Genomic DNA, 24075 nt, shown 5'->3' on the forward strand with positions numbered 1-24075 from the left:
ATCGCTACAGTAGCATCAGGGATAAATTAGAGATAATGGAATTTTATAGGTCATTCTCACCTATTTTATGAGATCTTTAAATTTTGTGCTTGATTATTGTATAGGGATTTGAAGAGCCACAGGTCACCTGAGTGCTTCGTTTGATCGATCTGAATAGAATCTTATGTTCATTGTCTCTGTATTGCATATATCAGATGCTTATTTCTCCACCTTTCTTATTTTCTTGAGGGTTATAGACATAATCAGGAAGAAATAGTCAGGAACCTTGGAAACCCACCTGCTGAAGCTTTTTCCTTTCCTTGTAGGTGCTGACAGACATCAGAGCTGACAAAGATCAAGCCAATGACGGGCTGTCCTCCTCGCTGCTCATCTTGTACTTGGACTCAGCCAGGAACCTCCCGGTAGGTGCCTCCGCGAGAGCCCACTGGGTGCTCGTTTCCTGGCAGTGGATCCTGCTGTGTTCAGCCGCGCCCACGCCATGTCCCCATTCTTGTTGCTGTGTTTTCACTTCACACCAGTCCAAGAGAGCAGCAGTGGAGAGGGATACGTGTGCATTTCCTCCATGAGTATAATTTTATGTTTACATCTTATTGGTTTATCCAGGATGGTCAGAATTATCTTACATGTTTTAAGAAGAAATCTCCAATACATAGGAAAAGAATACACCTAGTAGTTAGAGAAGAAGATTTTCTGTAGAGAATCACTAATTATTAAAATTTAGTGCCCAAAGATGACAATTATATCCCTCTGGCATCATCCTGGAAGTAGCACAGCAGGGTGACGGGGCCGCGTCGGGTGATCCCCTGCACACACGGCTTCTAGCTCAGAGCGGTGCTCCTCCGCATGGGCGTCAGAGTTGTTCCGCGCTCAGAAAAGCCGTAGAGAACAGTTCTTACAGATAACGACCAGAAGCGTGGAGAAGGGTCGGTCAGGCCCTGGTGTGACGCTCGCCTCCACCCTGAGGGTAGTGCGCTCGTGGTCAGTGTTTATCGTTTTGATAATGCGTTTTGAGTGCCCATTCACTTGTTCAATAGATGGCCTTTCTTGTTCCATTTCACTGTTGGAGGCCAGTTTTGTTGAAAGAACGACAACTACCTCCAGATGAAGGGTGTTTCCTCCTGAAATGATACTGGTTCCAGGTCACCCAAGTGCACCTGTAGACAGTCCCTCAGGGTGTGTCCTTGGTGCGGGTGGATGTCTGGGCATCTCACCTCACTGTGATCGCACCATGCTGTTCCTTTACCTCGGGAAATGCACACCCTAATTCTGTTTAGCACCTCTCAAGGGTTTAAAATTGTGCATTACTTGGGCTTTGCTCACAAGCAAAGTCAATGTATTTTGGGCATCTGTACGTTTTATTTAAAGTTTTTAACGATTAAAATCTGATCATGTATTTTTTTCATTTTGGGAAAATGTAACAATTGTGTGTGTAAATGTATATAATTGTACTCTTTCTTTCAGTGAAGGTTTAACCTTTCTGCAGAATTACTTGTACGGTAGAACTTTTTGCTTTTAACCACAATAATGTTTTAAAGTGTTTCATATATGCCTGATGGAAGTGAATTTGTTGTGTATTTTAGGATATAGAGGAAAGTAGTGGGGAATTGGCCTCTCTTTAGAACTGTGTGTTTTGTCACATTAAATTAAAATTGAATAACGTCATGTAAGCAAAAGACAGACAGAAAGAAAAGTGATTGTACTAACCTTCTGTTAAAAGGGCACTTTGTGCATGAAGTATGCTCTGGCCGTCAAAGGCAAAGAATCTTTACAAAACCGCCGCCCGGTTGGGCCTGTTTCCATGGGAGTGCATGCCGTCTCCTGCGTTTCTGCGTGATTCTTTGACTCTGCCTGTTGCATCCTGGTTATTAGTGCTTTTGTGCCTTCATTGACCACAATCCACCATTCTTTGCTTTCTCCTCCCATTTCCATTTTCCCAAGAGTATCTACGAGGGAAACTTTGGGTGTGGCTACTTAAAAGAGAGGCGAGCGTCGGGACTAGTGTTTTGTGAGAATACCGCCTCAGTCTGTAGCGCACCGTTTGTGAGTTCTCAGTGTTCTTCCTTCCTTCTGTTTGGTGGAGGCTGCTAGAGCGTGCACTGGAGCTTCAGTGCCACCTGCTCAGCGGTGGGATGACGTGCACGCCTTTCCAGCTTCTTGCATGATTGCAGTTCCTGGGCATGCTTCTTTCGTGCTTGTTTTGTGAAACGTAACACTGCTGTAACTAATGTTGGTGACTGCATCTGATACCGAGGTGGACAAACCCCATGAGCCATGGAGGAGCCTTGGGCTCTGACGCTGCTTCTGGCCCTTAAAAAATTTAAAAAAAAAAATCATCTGAGGAAAAAGTAGTGAAGCCATAATGATTAAAATGGATTTTCTTATGGTTCATCTCAATGTGAGATGTAAATATTTCTTGGCAAGCTTTCAAAAAACTTCCTTAAATCTACTTTCTCCTCCTGACCAAACACAGAAGTGTCAGAGCTTGGCTTTCCCTGAAGTCCCCCGTAGCCTTGGGGACAGTCAGTGAAGGCAGAAACTCACTGCTGCCCTGAAAACGCGCCTTCTCCCTCCCCATTTAACCAGAGCTCCTAGGGTGAAAAAACATGTTGAGTTTATGATTCACTTCTTTTAAGGAACTTAAAGAATTTCCTGGGGTGGATAATTGAGCATTTCTACCTTTATCTGGGAAGCTGATCTTCATCTCACATGTTTCCCTGTGGCCTTGCTCTGGTGCCTTGATCCCTGGCACTGTTCTTGGTCCTTTTAGCAGTTATTTTCACTTGCTTTGGGGTCAGAGAAAGCCACCAATGGCTTAGTCATTAGTCTAGAAACTAATTATTGATTTAATTCAATAACTAGTGAGATTCTTAAAGTTCATTTGTTTCATTTTAATTTGTTATTTCTATTTCCGCATGCATTCTCAGTTTATTCTTATTTAAAAAATAAAAAAGAAGGGGGAGAGCAAAACTGAAAGAATAGGCATTTTGACCCATTTTATAGATGAGGACAGTCAAGCCGCTGAAGAGTGGGTGAGCTGCTGTTGGGTCTCCTCGCATCCCCTGCCCACCTGCTGGGAGGTCAGAAGGAGGGCAGTCATGCGTATCAGCAGCTGTTTCCTGTCACTTCCAGGTGTTTCCTAGTGGAAATCTGTGTTGTAAGCTGCTGTCAATGACAGTCTTGCTCAGCTGCATGAGTTACTGTTTTCTGTAACTGCTTCTTTTAAAGGAAATATTTCTGAACTTGTGTCAGGATTTTTTAACTTGCTTTGTAATATTTAGCTAAGACGTGTCTGGGTTATCCAAGCTAACTTTCCTCCCACATTACCAAAACCACATGCTCTGCTTGATGATTCAGGTACAGGAATCAACAGAATGTCCTACAAAATAAATTCGAATAGACTGATCACTTTTCTCCCCTTTGATTGGCAGTGGGAAGTGAGATCAGTTGTCAGCTGTCCCTGAGGGCCGAGCCTGTGGCTGTGTCCAGGAGAGGGTTTGGGCTGCGGCCAGCCCGTCGCTCTCCTACCTTCTGCTGCTCAGAGCCCTCTTCATGTGCAGCCTCACCAGTGCATTTCCACCGGTGGTCCCGTCTGGGAGCCTCAGCACAGCAGGACTTTCTCCCACGTTGGGAACGGCCTCTTTATCCTGTGGCCTTAGCACTCGGGCCTCCTCCTTTTGGCCAGAGGAACGAGAGGGTGATTTCTGACCCCGGGAGGCCAGCTTCAGACTGAGGCCTCCCTGACCACATGCATTTCCCAAGTACTTTCCAAGGGCTCTGCGTGCACAGCTCATTGAGTCTCAGGCTGGCAGGACCTTTTCTCAGATGAGGCGCTGAGATGAGAGACCCAGGGTCGCCACTAGGAAGCCGCAGAGCCGGGATCTGAACACAGCTATGTGACCCAGAGCCCACATTTTCCACCCTCCTGTCTGGTCCATCCTTGTCTAAAGTGAACTTGTTATCACTTCATTAAGTTTGTAAGTTCATAATGCTGTGTATGGAGTTTATCTGAGGGGAGTGGTGTTTGCACTAGTGTCCACTTTATACATAAAAGTGTTGGTTGTATAACATGGAGACCCTTGGGTGTGATGCTTCTCGGTGCTCTGTGAAAGTGATTTTAGCTCTCAGTTTAAAAAAGTGCAGGTAACTGTTACTGCCCCCGCTTACGGAGCACAGCCCCCGAGCGGACGGTGCGGTGACGTCCGGAGGCCCCACGCTGGGCCCTCGCTGAGCGCACCTGAGCAGCCTTATCTGCCTCGCCTCAGGCCGGTGCGGCTTCCCACGCCCGCCCTCGCAGGCCCCTCTTGCACCCCTAATACCCGCCATGGCCTCTCTCTTTGTTTCACTTCACTTGATGCGCTTTGAATAACATGTGCACAGTACAGGTCACATCCATGCAAAGTTAGCTACAGGAGAGGTTCCTTGATACCCACAGGTTGTCCCTGCTCACAGCTCAGGGCAGCAGTTCCCAGCCCGGCCCGGCCCCACCCTCTAGGGGCATCTGCTGGGGCTGGTGTTTCAGGCTGCTTCATAAAGAATAGAATTCAATTTGAAGTTAATTACAACTAAAGTGATCAAGTGATCACTTGATAAAGTGATCAAGTTTTTCATCTTAAATGTTAATCCTCAAAGGATCTTGCAAAACAACTCAGTCTTGCCCTTTTGAGGGCAAGAAAGTAATGAGTTTTTGAAAATCAATAAAAGTAGGACATAAAACCTGTAATAACAGAATTTTAAAGCAAGGAGGAACTTTTGAGGTGATTTAATCAGCCTCTGCATTTTGTGCTTGGAAAAGAAGGGGGGACGAAATAGATCAGGTCCCGTCTCTACTGTGGTTTTCCACGAGAAGGTAAAGTTCAGAAGGAGGAAAAGTAGCATTTGGTGTTACAGGATATGATTTGGTTAGAGAGCAGTTGGGGCATCTGTGGCCCATTCATTTGTACTTTAGATAAAACCTTCAGGTTAATTATGGTTGATATTCTAGGGGTTTGTTCAAGCAAAGGATAGTAAATAGAACCCTTTCCTCAAGTTTCACTCTTGGATTTTTCAAGTCCCAAAGACAAGAGGGGTGGGGGAGTAAAAGAACAGTAATCATAGAGGGTAAGGAAATATGTTTTGATATTTATAAAGTTTTAGTCTAAGATAAAGTCTTGGGCATAAAGAATACTTTTACAAATGATTTATACTGTTTCTTTGTGTAATTCTTGGTGGTTTTTGTTTAAAGATTTTTTGTTGTTTTCGTAAATTTTCATGTCATTAACCTTAACATAAACTCCTCATTGCATGTTTTATTAACCCTTGGTGTATTCATTTTCTTCTGACTTGAAAGAGTAACCCATTAGAATTTAACCCTGATGTCTTCAAGAAGGCTGCAATTCAGAAAGCTTTAAAGGTAAACTAACAGTTTTCCCTTTGAGAGTTAATTAAAACATATTGAAAGAGATGATGCTCTAACCTTTATCGGTTTACTGACAAATTCTTCCCAAAGTAATAGAGTAAGTACTTGTTTAGTTGTGGAGAGCCTACTTTTGTTGTCAAAGAATTAGTAGTTAGAAGAATTTAAGTCGATTTTGACGATAAATTTTACAAAATGCCAATATGGTAAATTAGACTTTTGTCCTGTTGGCCTTAGGCAGCAGTATCTAAGGTGGTTTTAAATCATCTGTACTTTAATTGGATTTGAATTTGTGAAAATGGTGAAATAGAAGTTCTGTTTAAAATCTTAACCAGTTTTTAGATTATGATTAAAACGTATGCCCGATGCACTGTGACTTTCCATTAAAAAAAAATCACCTCTTCCAATACGCTGAGTCAGGGCTGTCTCTTGAGTCAGTGACCTCGTGGCTTTTGGTGCTGCTAGTTTGGGTGACAGATCTTTTAAGAAGCTTTAAATCTCATTAAATGAGGTATATTGAAAACTAAGCTCCACTCCCGAAAACGACATGAGCATGTATTTTCTGGCTAAATTGTTAAAGGTTTTCTATGACTTACAAATGTTTTATTATGTTTTTCTAATTTCTTTGAGCATTTTAGACTTAAATATTTTGGGGGGTGAGGGGTTAAATGTAGTTGCTTTAAGAAAATTCTATCCAAAGGAATCAGGAATCGTTTTTAATCAGTTTCATCCAGAAGAATAAGTTAAAATTCAAAAGTGAGGAAGACTAGCATTCTGCTTTGATGCAGTATTTAGTAAGCCCTTAACCCCACCCCACACTGAGGAGGTGAGGTGGACTACTCCTTTGGAGTACTAGTTAGTTAGCAGAGTAGTCGAAATACCTGTTCGGATAGAAAGCCCAGAGATAAACCCATGCACATATATGGTCACCTTAGTTTTGATAAAGGAGGGAAGAATATACAGTGGAGAAAAGACAGCCTCTTCAATAAGTGGTGCTGGGAAACCTGGACCAGCTGCATGTAAAAGAATGAAATTAGAACACTCCCTAACACCATACACAAAAATAAACCCAAAATGTATTAAAGACCTAAATGTAAGGCCAGACACTAAAAAACTCTTAGAGGAAAACATAGGCAGAACACCCTATGACATAAATCACAGCAAGATCCTTTTTGACCCACCTCCTAGAGAAATGGAAATAAAAACAAAAATAAACAAATGGGACCTAATGAAACTTAAAAGCTTTTGCACAGCAAAGGAAGCCATAAACAAGATGAAAAGACAACCCTCAGAATGGGAGAAAATATTTGCAAATGAAGCAACTGACAAAGGATTAATCTGCAAAATTTACAAGCAGCTCATGCAGCTCAATATCAAAAAAACAACTCAATCCAAAAATGGGCAGAAGACCTTAAATAGACATTTCTCCAAAGAAGACATACAGATTGCCAACAAACACATGAAAGGATGCTCAACAACACTAATCATTAGAGAAATGCAAATCACAACTACAATGAGGTATCACCTCACACCAGTCAGAATGGCCATCATCAAAAAATCTACAAGCGGGCTTCCCTGGTGGCGCAGTGGTTGAGAATCTGCCTGCTAATGCAGGGGACACGGGTTCGAGCCCTGGTCTGGGAGGATCCCACATGCCACGGAGCAACTAAGCCCGTGAGCTACAATTACTGAGCCTGCGCGTCTGGAGCCTGTGCTCCGCGACAAGAGAGGCCGCGATAGTGAGAGGCCCGCGCACCGTGATGAAGAGTGGCCCCCGCTTGCCACAACCAGAGAAAGCCCTTGCACAGAAACGAAGACCCAACACAGCCATAAGTAAATAAATAAATAAATAAATAAATAAGGGACTTGAATAACCAGCCGTGTTAGTCCTTTAAAAAAAAAAAAAAAAAATCTACAAGCAATAAATGCTGGAGAGGGTGTGGAGAAAAGGGAACCCTCTTGCACTGTTGGTGGGAATGTAAATTGATACAGCCACTATGGAGAACAGTACAGAGATTCCTTAAAAAACTAAAAATAGAACTACCATACGACCCAGCAATCCCACTACTGGGCATATACCCTGAGAAAACCATAATTCAACAAGAGTCATGTACCACAGTGTTCATTGCAGCACTGTTTACAATAGCCAGGTCATGGAAGCAACCTAAGTGTCCATTGACAGATGAATGGATAAAGAAGATGTGGCACATATATACAATGGAATATTACTCAGCCATAAAAAGAAACGAAATTGAGTTGTTTGTAGTGAGGTGGATGGACCTAGGGACTGTCATACAGAGTGAAGTTAAGTCAGAAAGAGAAAAATAAATACCGTATGCTAACACGTATATATGGAATCTAAAAAAAAAATTTCTGAAGAACCTAGGGGCAGGACAGGAATAAAGACACAGCTGTAGAGAATGGGCCTGAGGACACGGGGAGGGGGAAGGGTAAGCTGGGACGAAGTGAGAGAGTGGCATGGACTTATATACACTACCAAATGTAAAACAGATAGCTAGTGGGAAGCAGCCGCATAGCACAGGGAGATCAGCTTGGTGCTTTGTGACCACCTAGAGGGGTGGGATAGGGAGGGTGGGAGGGAGACACAAGAGGGAGGAGATATGGGGATATATGTATATGTATAGCTGATTCATTTTGTTGTAAAGCAGTAACTAACACACCACTGTACAACAATTATACTCCAATAATGATGTTTAAAAAAAAAAAAGAGAAGAAATACCTGATCCTCACCAGAACACTGGGAGGAATCATAGCCATAGTGTTCGCTCACCATTTCTTTGATAACTGAAGATTATTAACCCGCAGAGCGTGATGGTTAGAATGAAGGCTCTCCAGTTAGGTAGACTGTCTGGGCTTTAATCCCAGCACAACTGCTCGTCAGTGGGACCTGCAGCAGGCTACTCAGTCCTCCCTGGCTTGTTACTCAGAGCGGTAGTGGTACTCTCCTCCGTGTGGGAGTGCTGAGTACATTAACAAGTACATGCGTGTAAACGTGCCCAGTGTAGCGAGCATAATATGTGTGTTTTTAATTGCTATTGTATTATTTAAGCCTGACAGCTGAGTTCTGGAAATGGCATTATGCCCATTTTATAGATACGAAAACTGAGGTTCAAATAAATACGTAGATCTCAGTAATCAAGTGGTAAAAAGCTAAGATTTAAATTCAACACAGTCTGACTTAAACGCTTATATTTTCATTATACCGTGTGTGTCTTACTTGTGCTGATGCATTTTGAATATTGCGTCCTGATAGAAAACTTAGTCACTGATTTAACCTTATTTCATAGAATCCAAAACATCATCCATTTTAGGATGCGGGTTTCGCATCCACGGGTTCAACCAACCGAGGATCGAAAATATCCTGAAAAAATCTACAGAAAGTTCCAAACAGCAGCATTACATTGTGTTTACAACTATTTACATAGCATTTACACTTTATCAGGTATTACATGTAATCTGGAGATGAGTTAAATTATACGGAGGATAACACCAGGTCATTTTATAGATGGGATTTGAGCATCCTCGGATTTTGGTATCCTGGGGGGTCTTGGAACCAACCTCCCACAGATGCTGAGGGACGACTGTACACCATTATTTTATGTACTGCTAAGAAAGAAAGTAAGGTGCCAGTTAAGGTTTGATAGTGTTTATTTTATACTTACTGAAAGAATTTTTAGACTTAGGATAAACATAGATTTTTATCATGTCACATGCACACACAAAAGCAAAATACAAGCAAAATAAATTGATGAAGGCAGTGATAACTACCACTCTAATCTGCCCAAAAACAGGCGCTTAAAGTCATCAATTGTAAGTTTCATTTTGTTTTCAGAGATGTTAGAAAGTTTAAAAGCTGGGCGAGGGTATATTGAAACTGATGAGCTACAGTAAATCTCTAGGAATGAATGGCTACTTTTTCAGAGATTAAGTAAGTGTATTAGTTAAACTCAGCTTCTGTATCAAAGACTCTAGAGTAGCAGTAGCTTAAGTAAAGACAGAAGTTTATTTCCCTTGAATGTCGCAGAATTCTGGCCTGTGGCTTTGCGGTGTTCAATGCCTCCAGCCAGAAGAGGGGCACAGCAAAGGCCAGAGCTCCCCAGACTGTTACAGGGCCACACCTGACTACAAGGGAGATTCGGAAATAGAATCTGTGTCACAGAGGATGTGTGCTCAGCTATGACTCTAGGACTCTCGTGTTAAGGGAAGAAGGAGAAATGGATTTAGGGGGGAAATTAGTATCCTCCCACGGTAGTCTGTAGCCTTGGATTTTTTTTTTAACAGTGTTTATTTCATTTTGCAGAATTCATTCACATCAAAAAGATGAACCAGAAACTAGATTATCGCAGTAGGTTTGGGCTAGTGATATTTTATTCCAATAATCATGAATTTTACGCCTCTGTCATTGTTGCAGTGTTGAGGATTGACTCTAAAATTATTTAACTTAAAAACATTTTGTGACCTTCTAATTAAATTCCACTAACACAAATATTTAACAGCATCTTCTTGTGGGGCTAAGTTATAAATAAACCTCATGTCCCATATATGTTGCATTTTACTATGTATTCTATCAGCTGTCTGTGTATGCTTCTTACCATTTTTTCTTATTCCTGAATTTTTCTCATTGCATTTGTATCTGCTTAAATGCGATTTAGATTGACGTTTATTCTTCCAGTCAAAATTACTTAGCAGCTGGTAAGCAAGGTTCGATAATCTGATAGCTACATGTTTGAACAGAAGATAATAAATTAAAAACGTAAAAATGTGCCTCTGACGCTTTATTATTTTTACGATTCCAACCAGAAGACTGTTCTGAATCACACACTCTCACGTTTGTCCTTCCTTTGCTTTTCTGTTTCCATTTGTTGCACTTTATTCATTTTGTTACCCTAGTAAAATAAGTTTTGAGAGCTGGAATTAACATTAAAGATTTTTGGAAGATTCCGTTTTTCCAAAGTTGCTTGCTTTAAAAAGTAAAAGACCTTAACGTTTTAAAATTGTTTGCAAATACAAGTTTTCTTGATTTATTTTATGTAGATACAATTATGGCTTTGGGGTGTGTTAGCAATTAATTGTTTTCCAGTTAAATTGTGCCTAGATACTCCCTGTAACTGAGGTATCAGAAGTAAATAGAAGTGACTGTTAATATAAGCCAATAATTCCATTTTTAGTAATCCCCATTTCAAGATGTGTTTATTGATTTTTATCTGTTTTTTGTTTTTGGATAGTCAGGGAAGAAAATATACAGCAACCCAAATCCTCTTGTCCAAATGTCAGTTGGTCACAAGGCCCAGGAGAGCAAGGTAAGGCGCCGACAGTCTGGCTGGGGCTCCCTGTGACTGTGCTGTCACTGTCACCAGTTGCGGGTGGTGCAGGCATCCAGACCATTGATTTATGAGTCTTTCTTTTGTTTTCTCAAATCAGTTGTTTGATAACCAGCTACTTAATTTGGTATCAAATATATTCATTTAAAAGTCACATTAAAAAGTGACATGAATATGTTAATTATGCTTTTGCTTGATTTCATGGGTAGATGACATGGGACAGATTCTAAGTTTCCTTTGAATGTCCTATTAATATTTTGTTTAAAAGACAACCAGCGGTGCACAGTAAGTCACCTACATGCAAACGAGTTTCTTCCTGAGAGTGAGTTTGTAAGTCCAATTTGTTAAGTCCCACAGAGTTAGCGTAGGGTACCCCACTAACACAATCAGCTATATAGTACTGTACTGTAATAGGTTTATAATACTTTTCACACAAATAATACATAAAAAACAAACACAAAAAATAAAACATTTTTAATCTTACAGTACAGTACCTTGAAAAGTACAGCAGTACAGTCCAACAGCTGGCCTCCGGGGCTGGCATCGAGTGAACAGGCAAGAGGAGTTACCGACTGGAGGAGGGAGAGGAGGGGTTGTCGACAGTAGGAGCCAGAGGGCAGGCTGCAGTTTCACTCACGCCTGACGTTGATGGCACAGGTTCTGGTTCCTCTGGAACCGGATACACATTCGCGTCTTTGAAAGGTCACAGCTTGAAGGTGCATATGTAGGGGACTTATTCAACAAATATGATTCTATTCAAAAATTGAGAGAGGGCATTGCTGTTGCTGTAATATGTGCTACTTTCAGGAAACATTTCAGGAATTCCTCCCATTTATTTATTTATTTATTTATTTATCTATTTATTTTTATGGCTGTGTTGGGTCTTCATTTCTGTGCGAGGGCTTTCTCTAGTTGTGGCAAGCGGGGGCCACTCTTCATCGCAGTGCGCGGGCCTCTCACTATCGCGGCCTCTCCCGTTGCGGAGCACAGGCTCCAGACGTGCAGGCTCAGTAGTTGTGGCTCACGGGCCCAGTTGCTCCGCGGCATGTGGGATCTTCCCAGACCAGGGCTCGAACCCGTGTCCCCTGCATTGGCAGGCAGATTCTCAACCACTGCGCCACCAGGGAAGCCCCCTCCCTTTTTTTAACTGCTATCCATTAATCTAAGAAACTTCCTGATGTGCAGCACTCCGCCAGCCTGGGGAGGTTGTGGAGTGAGGGCCACACATGCGGATGGCGCATTGTCATGGGGGCCGGACCCGGGCTGGGGGCTGCTGGCAGGTCATCCGCTGACACACTCCGGACCTTCCACAGTTAACTCGTGATAGGACAGCCCAGAGGATGGGTGTCATCCTTAGCTTCCAAGTGCAATACTCGATAAACACAGTGTGGTAGTGCTTTTCCACAGAAAATATCCCAGAGCTGATTTTGGGTATTTCTTTCAGATTCGGTACAAAACCAATGAACCTGTGTGGGAGGAAAACTTCACTTTCTTCATTCACAATCCCAAGCGCCAGGAGCTCGAGGTGGAGGTAAGTGATTTGCATGTTTACGTGGTTGTGTTTGTACCTCTGCGTCACATAGTCAACACAGGGAGAACCGCCATCGTGGGCCCACCAGATGTGTTCATGCCCTAAGTGTCGGGTGGGAGGCGGTCAGTGTTTAATTTTCAACTTTTGACTGACTGTTACTGGCGTCCAGAGGTGCAGTGGGTGTTGGTGTTCACATGTTGGCACCACTGTCAGCCCTGCTGGACGTGCTTATTCTAGTCGCTTCCGTGTGGATACCTTAGGGTACTGCTCGTAATGACACTTCCCTTCCTGTTCCTTCCTCACTGCCAGCCGGCCTCGGCGTCAGTGGACACCTTTGCCTCCTTCCAGATCCTTAGGGCAAAGCCTTTGTGTTTCACTTCCTTCTACTCCTCCTGCCGGTTTGCTGAGTGTTTTTGTCATGAATGGGTGTTGAATATTGTCAGAGACTTTTCTATAAGTATTGAGATGATCACGTGATTTTCCTTTTTAAGTTTGTAAATATGGTGAAATGCAGTGTTGACTTTTAAATCTTAAATCTTGCAAACATTTACTGGTTTTCAAGATTTAACATGAGAAAACTGCAAACAAACCTTTATTTGGGCATAACCCCACTTGTGATGTAGTATCCTTTTTATGTGTTCAATTTAATTTGCTAAAATTTTAAGAATTTTTGTATCATAAGTAAGCAATAAAGGTGTATTGTGCAGCACAGAGAACTAGAGCCATTATTTTGTAATAACTTTAAATGCAGTACAGTCTATGAAGTTAATGAATCACTTTTATATACCTGAAACTAATATAATATTGTAAACTGTACTTCAATTTTAAAAAAAGAATAAGATAGGATAACCTTTAAAACAAAGAATTTTTGCACTACTCTTAAAATAATCTATAGTAACTGGACCTTGGATTTAAAAAAATAATTTTTAACGTTCTGTAAACTTAGTTATTTCATTAAAAAATGCTTTTGTGATTACAGTTTAAAAAATAAGCAATCAGGCTTTTCGGTTTTCACGTGTAGTTAACTTATTTGATCATTGCTGTAGAGCCTATGAAACCACCAAAGTTCTTACTCCTTTTGCTTAAACTACCTGTATCGCAGCAACCTAACAGGAGTAATTCCTGTTGCAGAGGCAAAGCTGAAGGTTATTATTCAGGAGCCAGAAATTGTCATGCAGTTAAAGCAGATATTGTACATTTTGAGTAGAAGTCTTAAAAGAAGCTTAGAAATGGGTCTTCTCCATGAACAAGTGTCACCACTGGAACTTGGCGCACCGCTAGGCATGTGTATTGTCACCGTTTTCACAGGACTGAGGACATTTCCTTCTAATCTTCAGATTCGTGTGGACTGCTGCCACTCGGCTCAGGGTCCTTGTAATGGATTCCTCGAACGGGGTTTTCTCTTTTTCGTGCTCATTGTGACTATGTGATTGGGAGATGACAGGCCCTGTGACATGGCTACGCTGTAGCATCACTTGTTGCAATGTTTTGAGTCTCCCTGAGGGGGTTTCCTACTGCGTTGTGCATGGCGACAGGACGTAGAAGGAGGTGGCCGAAGACGGGGTTCTGGGCCTCCCTGCGTGTTCCGTCTCCATCCCCAGCGTTGAGCGCTCCGTCGTGTTTGGCAGGTGAAGGACGAGCAGCACCAGTGTTGCCTGGGGAACCTGAGGATCCCTCTCAGCCAGCTGCTCGCCTGCGAGGACATGACCCTGAACCGGCGCTTCCAGCTCAGTAACTCAGGTCCCAACAGCTCGCTGAAGATGAAGCTCGCCCTCAGGGTACTGCCGTCTCCAGAGCCTGGCTGGGGGGAAGGGTCCTGGGTGGGCGGGCTCATGGCGCTCCCGGTGCTGGACGCCGGGCGGGGGTGACAGGAAGGTGCTTTACGGGGAGTGTGAGTTTGCACGTTGCTGCTGGCTGTGTAGCTCAGGGGAGAGATGACCAGGGCTGGGACTCCGGCACCGACAGCAGTGGTGTTTCCAGGTTGCTTGAGCAGGCCCGGAACTGTTCCTTGGGCTTTCACATGAATCCCACCAGCCTTTTTTTTTTTTTTTTTTTAATCCTTTTGTCCAGAAAGTATTGCTATCTGGATCAATAAAGTTTTCTGCTAATGTTAAATTTTCTAAGGTCATTCAGAAAAGAATTGTAAAAAACTCTGCAAGACGGTAGAGATTACAGGAAAAATATTGTCCAAAATAGACGATGATTCATTTGTAAGTACCTAAGGAAATGCTGAAAATAAAACTGGCAAACATACAGAAAAATGCTAAAACTCTCTAATTTTTAAAATGCAAATTAAAATGCAGAACCAACTCTTTTTAAAGTAAAACAAACTTAGTCTGTGGAAGGTGTGGTGGAAACAGCCTCCTTGTGCCGGGTCACAGCCTTTCCAGAAGGGACTTCAGTGTCTTCAGTTGTAAATCACAGAGCCCTTTCTCTGGAAACCTGGCTCCTGGTAATAACACAGAACTGGGGGTGTTGGCTGCAGCTTTACTTGGTAAAAGCGGGAAGAAACTTCAGGCCGTCGGGATGACCCCCAATGCAGGGTGTAGACTGCTCGGGGACATGTGCACACTCAGAGCTAATGTGAAAGGAAGCAAAGCGGGGAGGTGTTGCTCCCATGTCAACCCTAGGGGTCCGGCAGCCTCACCCTTCCCCGGTCGCTGGTGGAGACGGTAGGATAGGGGTCGGTGTAGGGTGGGGTTTGTGGCTCGGGCTCTGCCACTGTCAAGCTGTCACCACTGTGCAGAAGAGTGGCCAGGAGGAGGCCGGAGACAGATGCACAGAAGTGAGGCTTGCACCACGCGGTGCTGTGGCGGTTACCCGCATGTGCCTTTTTCTACACTTTCTGTAATATGGTAGGATAGCTGAACAGAGAGGCTAGATTGTTTTTCATGTTTTGTGCCAAGCTTTAAAGAAACGTTTGCAAATGAGTATCTCTAAAGCTGTTCGTGTATGAGGCTGTTACCAGGGTCGCCCGTTTTAATTTTGTATCTATTCTCACCTCTAGGTACTCCACCTTGAAAAGCAAGAAAGGTCTCCAGACCACCAGCATGCAGCTCAGGTAAAGCGACCCTCTGTTTCCAAGGAAGGGAGAAAAATATCCGTCAGATCTCGTATGTCTGCATCGCCAGGCACTGGTGACAGCTGCACAGCCCCGTCCACGCCGGTCATCGGGGGCTGCGATAATAAGCCAGGTGTGGAAGAGGGAGCCCAGCGTGCAGAGGCCAGCCCACAGGGGCCGCGGGACCTGGGCAGGAGCCCCTCCAGCCTCCAGGCCGGCAGCACCGGCTCCCCCAGCCGCGCCCCCGCCAAGGAGCCCACCCCGAGCATCGCCTCGGACATCTCGCTGCCCGTGGCCACGCAGGAGCTGCGACAGAGGCTGCGGCAACTGGAGAAGTAACTGGGCGCCCCTTGCTCTGGGTGGATCGGCGCTTGGCCCGCGGGCTGCGGGGAGGGAACGCCGTCCTAAGCCAAACAGTGTTCAGGCAGTGTGGCCCTTTCTCTCACCGAGCCTTTGGCTTTCAGAGTAGACCTGTCATTTCCCAGGGCCTAGTATTTGGCTTATTTAAAGCTTAGGAACAGTGGAGTGATCCTCAGACCAGGAAGGCAGAGTCTAAAGCTGGCCTGACACGGAAAGGCTTGGCGGAAGCTGGACATGTTTGTCGCATGAGAACAGGCCCTGCTCTTTCATGCTTGGCCCCCACCCGTTTCACCGCCCAACGGGTTTGTCTGTCTGTGGATGTTTGTGTGGATTTCTCACTTATGCCCCGTGAGTCATGGGCGTGTCCGTGGTTTCCTTAGATAAGGACAGAGTCTGCAGTTACTCCAAGCTTCCGATGTGAGCCTTTTCCTCTCAGCAGAGGGAGTGGGTTGCCCTTTGGGCGGTCTCCTCTTTGCTGCCCTGCGGTGTGCTGAGCACGGAGCAGAGGCCAAGGTGTGGAGCCTGTGGCCCGGGGCTCAGCCGGGGCAGGCGGCCGTAACCCATGTGCAGAGCAGCTCTGCTCGTGGCTGCGATTTTGGGAGAAAGGAAGCAGTCCCTCTCTCTCCCTTGCTCTAGAAAGAAATAGAATTTTAAATAAGAAACCAGTTTTTCTCAGGAGCTAAATTTGGGGAGAAACCGAGAAGATCTCGGAGCTGAGTCAGAGCCGTCATTGGTTGTCCTGGAGCTGGTGCCTCAGCCTGAGAGGGATGGAGGGGAGGGGGTGTGACCTCATCAGACGACCCGTGAGGTGCACAGCAAGGGGCTCTGAGAAAGGAGCGCAGATTTGGGCAGTTCTGGGGTAGACATAGCTTCAGAAACACTGAAGAGTTGATGTTTGTAAGGAGACGCTTGTGTCTTGTTTTCACTTTGGGCCATAGTTTTTAGTAGTTGGGTTATATTGAACCCTCGGATGAAATATGAATCCAGCTGGTCCGTTTATACCCAGAAGTTCAGACTGGGTTCACGTTTGTGGGTACTTCCCTTCCCTCTTGTCTGAGTGAATGAATGTGCTCACAGCCTCTGTGCTGTCTGAGGAGTGCTCTCACTCTCCGCTTTGTTTCCCCAGCGGGACGACCCTGGGACAGTCCCCGCTGGGGCAGATCCAGCTAACCGTCCGGCACAGCTCGCAGAGGAACAAGCTGGTGGTGGTCGTGCACTCCTGCAGGTGAGCCGGGCTCTCGGCGCTCGCGTCACGGGCAGCAGTTTGTTTCATTTACAGACCAGAGCAAGTAGGCGATACTGCAATTAGATACTGTAATCCTGGTTTTCAGGTTCTTAACCTTGTTTCATAACATTTTCTGTTAGTAACCGTTTTGGTTGCTTTGTAACACTCCCTTAAACTGCCATATTGTAGTTTATAAAACATTCCCTATGGCTGAACGTTTAGAACATGATAATGAACATAGTTTTCTTTTATTGAAGTGTCTTTTGGGGATTCAGTTTCCAGGAGTAGATTTATAACAATTCAGAGAATCCAGGCAAGTCTGTGGGATAGTGACAGGAATAGCTGTAGTTGTTCGGGAAGAGCAGACGAGCTCTTGTCCCCACAGGCAGGACGGTTTGTACCGATTCAGTGAACGTCACGTGAGATGACGGTGTTGCTTCAGTTTGTGTTTGATGAATGATGATGGTGTGGAGCTGGTTATTTTCCTTTATGTGACTTGACTGTCTCACTAGTAGCTGTGATGTAAATACGTGGATGTTATAAAAAGGTGTGGAAACAGGAAAGTAAAATTAGTAACATTTAGAATCATGATTATATAAATGTCGAGTTCGCTTCACTACCTATTTATTGAGCACCTTCTATGTTCCTGCTGCCGAGATAATTACTATGCGAGATTCCGGAGCAGCAGTCTGATTCAGCGGACTCTCCCTCGTGGGCTTTCGGTCCATCAACAAGGGAACAGTTGGAAGTGGTTGCAGGGACAGCTGACCCTTGAGCAGCGCGGGTTTGAGCGGCGTGGCTCCACCCACACGGGGAGCTTTTTGGTAGTAAATGCCACCGCCCTACACGATTTGCAGTTGGTTGACTCCACGGAGGCGGAGCCACGTACACGGAGGGTTGGAGCCCTTAACCTCCACGTGGTTCAAGGGTCGGCTGCAATTAAATACTAGCGTGTTTGGCCCAGTTGTCCGAGGACAAGAGCAGCGTGAAGCTGCGTGAAGGAGGTGGGCCTGCGTCTGTGAAGCGTTCAGGTGGACGAAGGGCAGAGGGTGGGGTCCGTGGCCTGAGCAGGACCCGGGGAGGGGTCTCCCGCGAGGCTGACCGCATCCCCTCACTGGGAGGGGACAGTGAAGCAGTGTGGAAAGGTGATTCTATGTGGGTCAGAACATCCCCCAAACCCTGGGCGCAGGAAACGGGGCAGAGACCACCGCTGCAGAGCCGCTGGACGAAGTGCGCGTGGGAAGAAGGCAGTCACGGGATACAAGTAAAACCAGGTAGTAAGTTCCAGTGCGGTGCTCCTTGTCATTTTACTAGATTCTAATACCGAGCATTCTCTGGTCTGTGTTACAAGAAATCTCATTGCCTTCTCCGAAGACGGCTCTGATCCCTACGTCCGCCTGTACTTGTTACCAGACAAGAGGAGGTCAGGAAGGAGAAAAACACACGTGTCAAAGAAAACGCTGAACCCCGTGTTTGATCAGAGGTACGCGTCCACTCAGTGGGGTAGACAGTTGTGTTCACCACTCAAGGAAGGCCTGGTGGTGCCTTGGAATGACTGAGGCATTTACACCAGTGAGAGCATGAGTGAAAAACGCCTCCCGAAGAGCGGTCGTGAACTTGTTAACATAAATAAATAAATAGGCATTTGAGCATCACATCGTGAATCCTCAGGCCACACTCCACCAGCCTTGGCCTGTGCACATGTGGGGAAATAGTAGGTCGAATGGTGTTGACATCCATTAACTCAGTTACTAGTCACTTAATCATGGTTTCTCACCAGTGACTTTATTTACACGGAGATGAGAAACCGCTGGGCAGGCACCCGGTCCTGGTGTGGGTGTCTGGCTCAGCCGCAGCCTCTAAGAGTTCCTTCAAACCTGGGGTTCAGGCTGCCCGCTCTTGGGAAGGCCGGCCACGTCCACGTGTCCCCACGTCCCCACGAGGCCTCCGACCTTGTCCTCTGCTTTGCCAGCTTCGCTTCTGGAGGCTTTTGTCCTGCAGCATCCGGCTTCAGCCGCCAGAAGGCGCCTGCAGATCCCCTCCTCTGTGAGGCTGCTTCTCGGACACCCCACTTCTGTTCACTTGCAGGCTTGGAGCTCGCTCTCTTTGGGGGAGCGGACTGGCCTGGGCTCCCCAGTGTGTCGCACACCACGGCCCACGTTTCACACCGGGAGTCAGGCGTCGTGTCCACGCGGGGGAGCCATAGGGTCAGCCTTTCGCATGTTTAGGATTCCAGTCTCCTCTTACGTTTGGAAAATAATGGAAAAAAAAAACTTTGAGTCTTCCTGAAGGGCCAGGTCCAAACGTCTAGCAGGAGAGATCAGTTTTATAATAAAAAATGAACATCACATTTGGAATGGTCTCATAAGCAGCAATGTCATTTTTTAGTTACAGTAAAACAGAGCAAAACTATGGAGAAATTTAAGGATGATTCTCTTTTTTCCACTTCAGCTTTGATTTCAGTGTCTCGTTGCCGGACGTGCAGAGGAGAACCTTGGACGTGGCTGTGAAGAACAGCGGTGGCTTCCTGTCCAAAGACAAAGGGCTTCTCGGCAAAGTAAGTTCGAAAAAAAAATACTACGCTTTGTAAAAATTAAACACTTAACCCAGAGTACTCTTTTTAGACTTAGATTTATGTACGTGGATAATCCACGTCAGCTAAGCTGCTGTGAGCCAGTTTGTGAGCCAGTATCGATGTGAATTATCTCCCCTGGTACTTTGTGATAACTTACTGTCAAGACTGTTGGATACAGGAAGGGCCTCTTGGGTATAATTGACCGTATAGGTCATGGGTGGATCATAAGGGTAGAAAAGTTGAACAGTGAGAGGCTGAAAATGAGGGAGAGTGTGTTGCCAGAGAAGATCGGAAGCGGTGGTGAGAGGCCTGAAACCCACTGTTGCAGGCCTTTTCTCACCACAGGTCCTGGTCGGTCTGGCATCTGAAGAACTCGCCAAAGGCTGGACCCAGTGGTGAGTGTCCCCCAACAGACAGACGCAGAGCCCCGTGCGTCCATTCAGGAGCGCTTCCCCTGTGACCGCGTGTCTTCCTGTGTCTCAGGTACGACCTCACGGAGGATGGGACGAGGCCCCACGTGGTGACGTAGGCTGCGCTGGCCGAGGAGCCCCCGCTGTATCTGCCAGCCCCGTGCCGACACGCAGCCCACACAGACGCACCCATGCTCTTTTTATAATTTCATGTACTTGGTTACTTGTCCCTTAGTGGTTTTATAAAAACATTGACGTTTTAGGCGTATTTGGCCATTATTAGCATTAAGTTTTGTATGGTTAATTTCCTCTAGTATTTGACCAGTTTTTTCGGCGTGCGTAGGATAGTGGTCAACCGTTGTGTGCGTAAAGCTGTATGTCAGTTGTCTCTCCTAGGAAGCCGATGTACGGTTGTGCTTTTTTATGGCTTTGTTTTGTATATCACTGAGGTGCACTATGCTGTGTAAATAGACTATTTTTTATAATCTCTACATGCTGGTTTGAATTCAGAAGAAAATGGATCAAGGAAATATATATATTTTTTTCTTCTAAAACTTATTAAATTCTTATGACAAATAACAGTTTTTGTCTCTGCAGGGAAAAGCTCTCAGTGACCTATTTTGTGGTGTTTCTTTTTAAAAAGAAAAGCTGAAAGATTAGTAAATATTAGTATATTTCTGCCCATTATGAATGATGAAAGAATGTATTCAAAGTATTTACACTTTCATAAATATGAAGATATATTATTGAGAAGTCAGTTGAAGTGCTTATAAGGAAAAATGTCATATAACTGAGTTATATAAAATATGAAGAGAGTTGTCATGGTTCATAAATCATAGTGCACTAATCTGAAATTTCTTACATAAAATGGAATGTCTTAAGTTTATTTCTAGTTGCTTGTTGTAACTTATTCATGAAATAGTGCAGATACATAATCATACTTTTCCTGAAATGTAATACAGACGGATTTTAAATGTTAGCAGTTAGTCTGTTGTGAAATTTACAGTGTTTTTTTCAGCCCGAAAAGAAAGGCAAACTCATGTTGTCCCCGTAGAGGCTGTGAGGTAGGTCGCGGTGAGTAGCTAGGAAGCCGACGCCGGCCCGTGATCGTCAGCGTGACGCACACAGAGGACAGAGCCCCTGAGCCGGCGCCAGCCACCGCCACGGCCCCGGGGTTCCGGCACAGCGGCTGCTGGTTGTAAAGAACCCCTTGCTGGGTTTCCTCACTTTATACCACGACTGACCTCAGTGTTGGGATATTGTTATACAGCTTTTATTTGGGAATATTTTTCTTCTTAGATTACAAAAAGCATGTTTTAGATACTTAAAGGCCCCAAGCCTCTTAGGAGGTGAGGCTGCATAGCTGTGCGGTAGCTGTGCGTGCCCCGAACACAGGGTGCACGTGTGCAGAAGGAGCTTTAAGGATTCTAAGGCGTGTGATGCAAATGACTTCCTGAGCCACGGGGGCACCCCACAGTTATGCCGTAATCCTGGGGAAAACAGAGCTGTGAGATTGAGTCAGAGACCTCACTAGGGCCCCGCCATGGACTCCTGGGCGTGACCGGCCTGCCCAAGTGCCTGTGTGGACGCCACCGCTGCTCCTGCCCTCTGGCGGGTTTCAGTTGTGTCCACCGTACACTTTGAACCCTGGGTGTGCGTGTGATGGGGCCTGTAGCCTTGCAGTACGTCTCACGCAGTTGTGCAGACCCGGTGCTCTCGCAGCTTCCTGGGTCATGAAGCTTCTCCGAAGCCCCAGCAGAGACCATCTCCTCCGTCAGCGCAGAGGGCGTGAGGAACGTGGTGACACTCAGGGGTGTGTGCTCGGGAAACACCTAAATCTGGTATTTTAGCAGCGTGAGGAAGACAGGTAATTCCTAAATCTAAATCTAGTTGCCTGCCCGTGGTATTAGATCTTTGGAGATTTTTTAAAAATTAGGTTTGTTGTGGGAATTCCCTGGTGGTCCAGTGGTTAGGACTCGACGCTCTCACTGCCAGGGGCCTGGGTTTGATCCCTGGCCAGGGAACTAAGATCCCACAAGCCATGTGGTGCAGCCAAAAAAAAAGGTTGTTTCAGGGCTTCTGGCAGTGGTCCCCAGCCTTTTTGGCCCCAGGGCCCAGTTTCGTGGAAGACAGGGGGTGGCGTGGGGGAAGATGGCTCAGGCGGTGACGCCAGCAGTGGGGAGCTATGGGGAGCGGCAGGGGAAGCTTCGCTCGCTTGCCCGCCGCTCACCTCCTGCTGTGCGGCCCGGTTCCGGTCCTCCTCCCGGGGGCTGGGGACCCCTGGCTCCTGGCATAATTTCCAAGACAGGAGAAACACTCACTGAAATGTAGCATACCAGTGATTTCTACCAACATCCCCAGCATTTGGGTTTTGTAGCCACGTGGTTCACCTATTCAGCGTGTATTTTACACGATGGAATACTTTAGTTAAGCAATTAGGCAAAATAAATGCCGTGAAAGGTACAAGACCCAAACGAAGCCAGTTAGCAGCATGATGCCCACCCTCTGTGTGGACGGGCGGGCTGGACACAGACCCAGCAGCCAGCGCCATTCTCTTCGAAAGGAAAGGGGCGATCTAAGGTCACTGAAATACCTCCCAGGCAGGATTCTGTCCTGATGGCCGATGGGTGTTTTGGGAACCTCTTGTGTCCAGTCGGGCAGCTGAGAATCAGTATCAGGCCAGACCCCCGGCCGGGCTCCAGGATCCTGGCGATGGACACTCTGTTCTCAAAACTTTCATCGCCGGTGGTTCTGAATAATTGATTCATCTGGGAAAAGGGAACTTTAGCTTTTCTACCTTGAGCCAAACCAATGGAGGGGAAATTAGTGTTGGTTAATTTGAATTGTTACTTTGTTGCTTATCCTGTGCCTTAAAGTAGGAAGTGTGAGGCCTTGCTTCAGGTTAAAACACAAGGAGCCTTGCAGCTGAGTTCGCCACAGTTATTCCTCATCCAGAGGTCGGCCCTCCTTTGTCAAGCACTGAAGCCAAATGCAGTCAGCGTGTGTGTTTATATTGTGGTTGTTGCTTTAATTCCAGTCTAGCTGGACGGCCCGCTGTGGATGGAACACAGCAGAGGGTTTATTGTAGAATGCCCTTTCCGCTCAACTAATTTTACATGACAGTGCATGTGTTTATTCAATAAAACTTTTCTGTTAGTTCACTTGTGATTTGTTCTTCGTCTTTTGGAGTAAACTTTTTAGTGTGGAACCAGATAATTTGAAAAGTGGTTACAGTCTAGTATTTATAGTTGCCAGTTGTGAATTCTTTCATTTTCAAAAGAACTACCTCAGAGCACTGATACTACTCCTTTTGTTTCCATCTTAACTTGACTATTCTCTGCCTACCTCAGACTCTGAGTTTTGAAAACAGCTCTTCTGAAAGGTAATCATGAGTAGAAAAAACAGTCTTTAAAACCAGAGCCCTGAGAAGTAAATGAAGAGGCTCTGGTTTGAACAAGCGGAGGGGAACCCCTAGGGGTGCCACTGCTGTCGACATCCCCTGCTGATGGTCGGGGTGACTGAGGCGTGTCTCGAGAGTCTGGCGTCAGCCTCGCTGTTAGTCAGCTCACTCAGCACCGTCACAGTAGCCTAATCCCAGTTCAGCTTTATTTAAAACCATTTCCCGCCTGGACCGTACGTGTCCAAAGCAGAGGTTATGTGCGTGTTATTTAAGCCTTTTCCACTTGTTTATCACTGTTCCTAGCACACAGTTGGTGAATAAATATCAGTTGAGTAAAGGGTGAATAAACCTGGCAGACCTTAAATAACATTAATTTGTCCTAACAAGTTTCCATTTAAGGAAAGGTAGACACCTATTGATAGTTCTTAGTTCCGGCTAAAGAGAAAGGTACTGGTGAACAGAGTAAAGAGTACACCCTATTGAGACAGAGGCCATAGTCTGAGAAATAATTGTCTGAGAAACAATTGAGGCAGAAAAGTGGGAAATGAGCCAGGAAGTCTGTCTGTATTTAGTGTTAATCTGGAAATCCTGGGCAATACAATAGGGAGAGAAAAAGATTATAAATTTCGTATTGGGAAAGAAGGTCATTTTCAAATATGAGATTGCCTATGTGAAAAACCTAAGAAAATCATCTGAAAACTTTTGAATCGAACAAGTATTTAATAAAGGGTCAGTTATAAAAACATACAAATATCTGTGGTTTATACACTAATATTGAT

At 45.2% G+C, this 24075-nt stretch overlaps 1 protein-coding gene across 7 annotated transcripts in view; it reads left to right on the top strand.

The window, feature by feature from the left end:
- ESYT2 (extended synaptotagmin 2) overlaps positions 1-23057 on the top strand; it is a 75467-nt gene extending 52410 nt beyond the window's left edge. For 2 of the 7 annotated variants that reach the window (XM_036864094.1, XM_036864099.1), the window contains exons 13-22: positions 306-401; positions 5327-5389; positions 10639-10713; positions 12179-12265; positions 13894-14043; positions 15273-15661; positions 16813-16911; positions 18263-18394; positions 19363-19468; positions 19970-23057. In XM_036864094.1, coding sequence (XP_036719989.1) covers positions 306-401; positions 5327-5389; positions 10639-10713; positions 12179-12265; positions 13894-14043; positions 15273-15661; positions 16813-16911; positions 18263-18394; positions 19363-19468; positions 19970-20131 — 1359 coding nt within the window. In that variant the 3' untranslated portion in view covers positions 20132-23057. Of the gene's footprint in view, positions 1-305; positions 402-5326; positions 5390-10638; positions 10714-12178; positions 12266-13893; positions 14044-15272; positions 15662-16812; positions 16912-18225; positions 18395-19362; positions 19469-19831; positions 19882-19969 lie in introns of those variants that run through there. The other 5 variants (XM_036864096.1, XM_036864097.1, XM_036864098.1 and 2 more) reach the window with 5 other exon arrangements.
- The last annotated feature ends 1018 nt before the right edge of the window (positions 23058-24075 follow it).

The sequence above is a fragment of the Balaenoptera musculus genome, chromosome 9 (genome assembly GCF_009873245.2).
Source record: "Balaenoptera musculus isolate JJ_BM4_2016_0621 chromosome 9, mBalMus1.pri.v3, whole genome shotgun sequence".
NCBI lineage: Eukaryota > Metazoa > Chordata > Mammalia > Artiodactyla > Balaenopteridae > Balaenoptera > Balaenoptera musculus.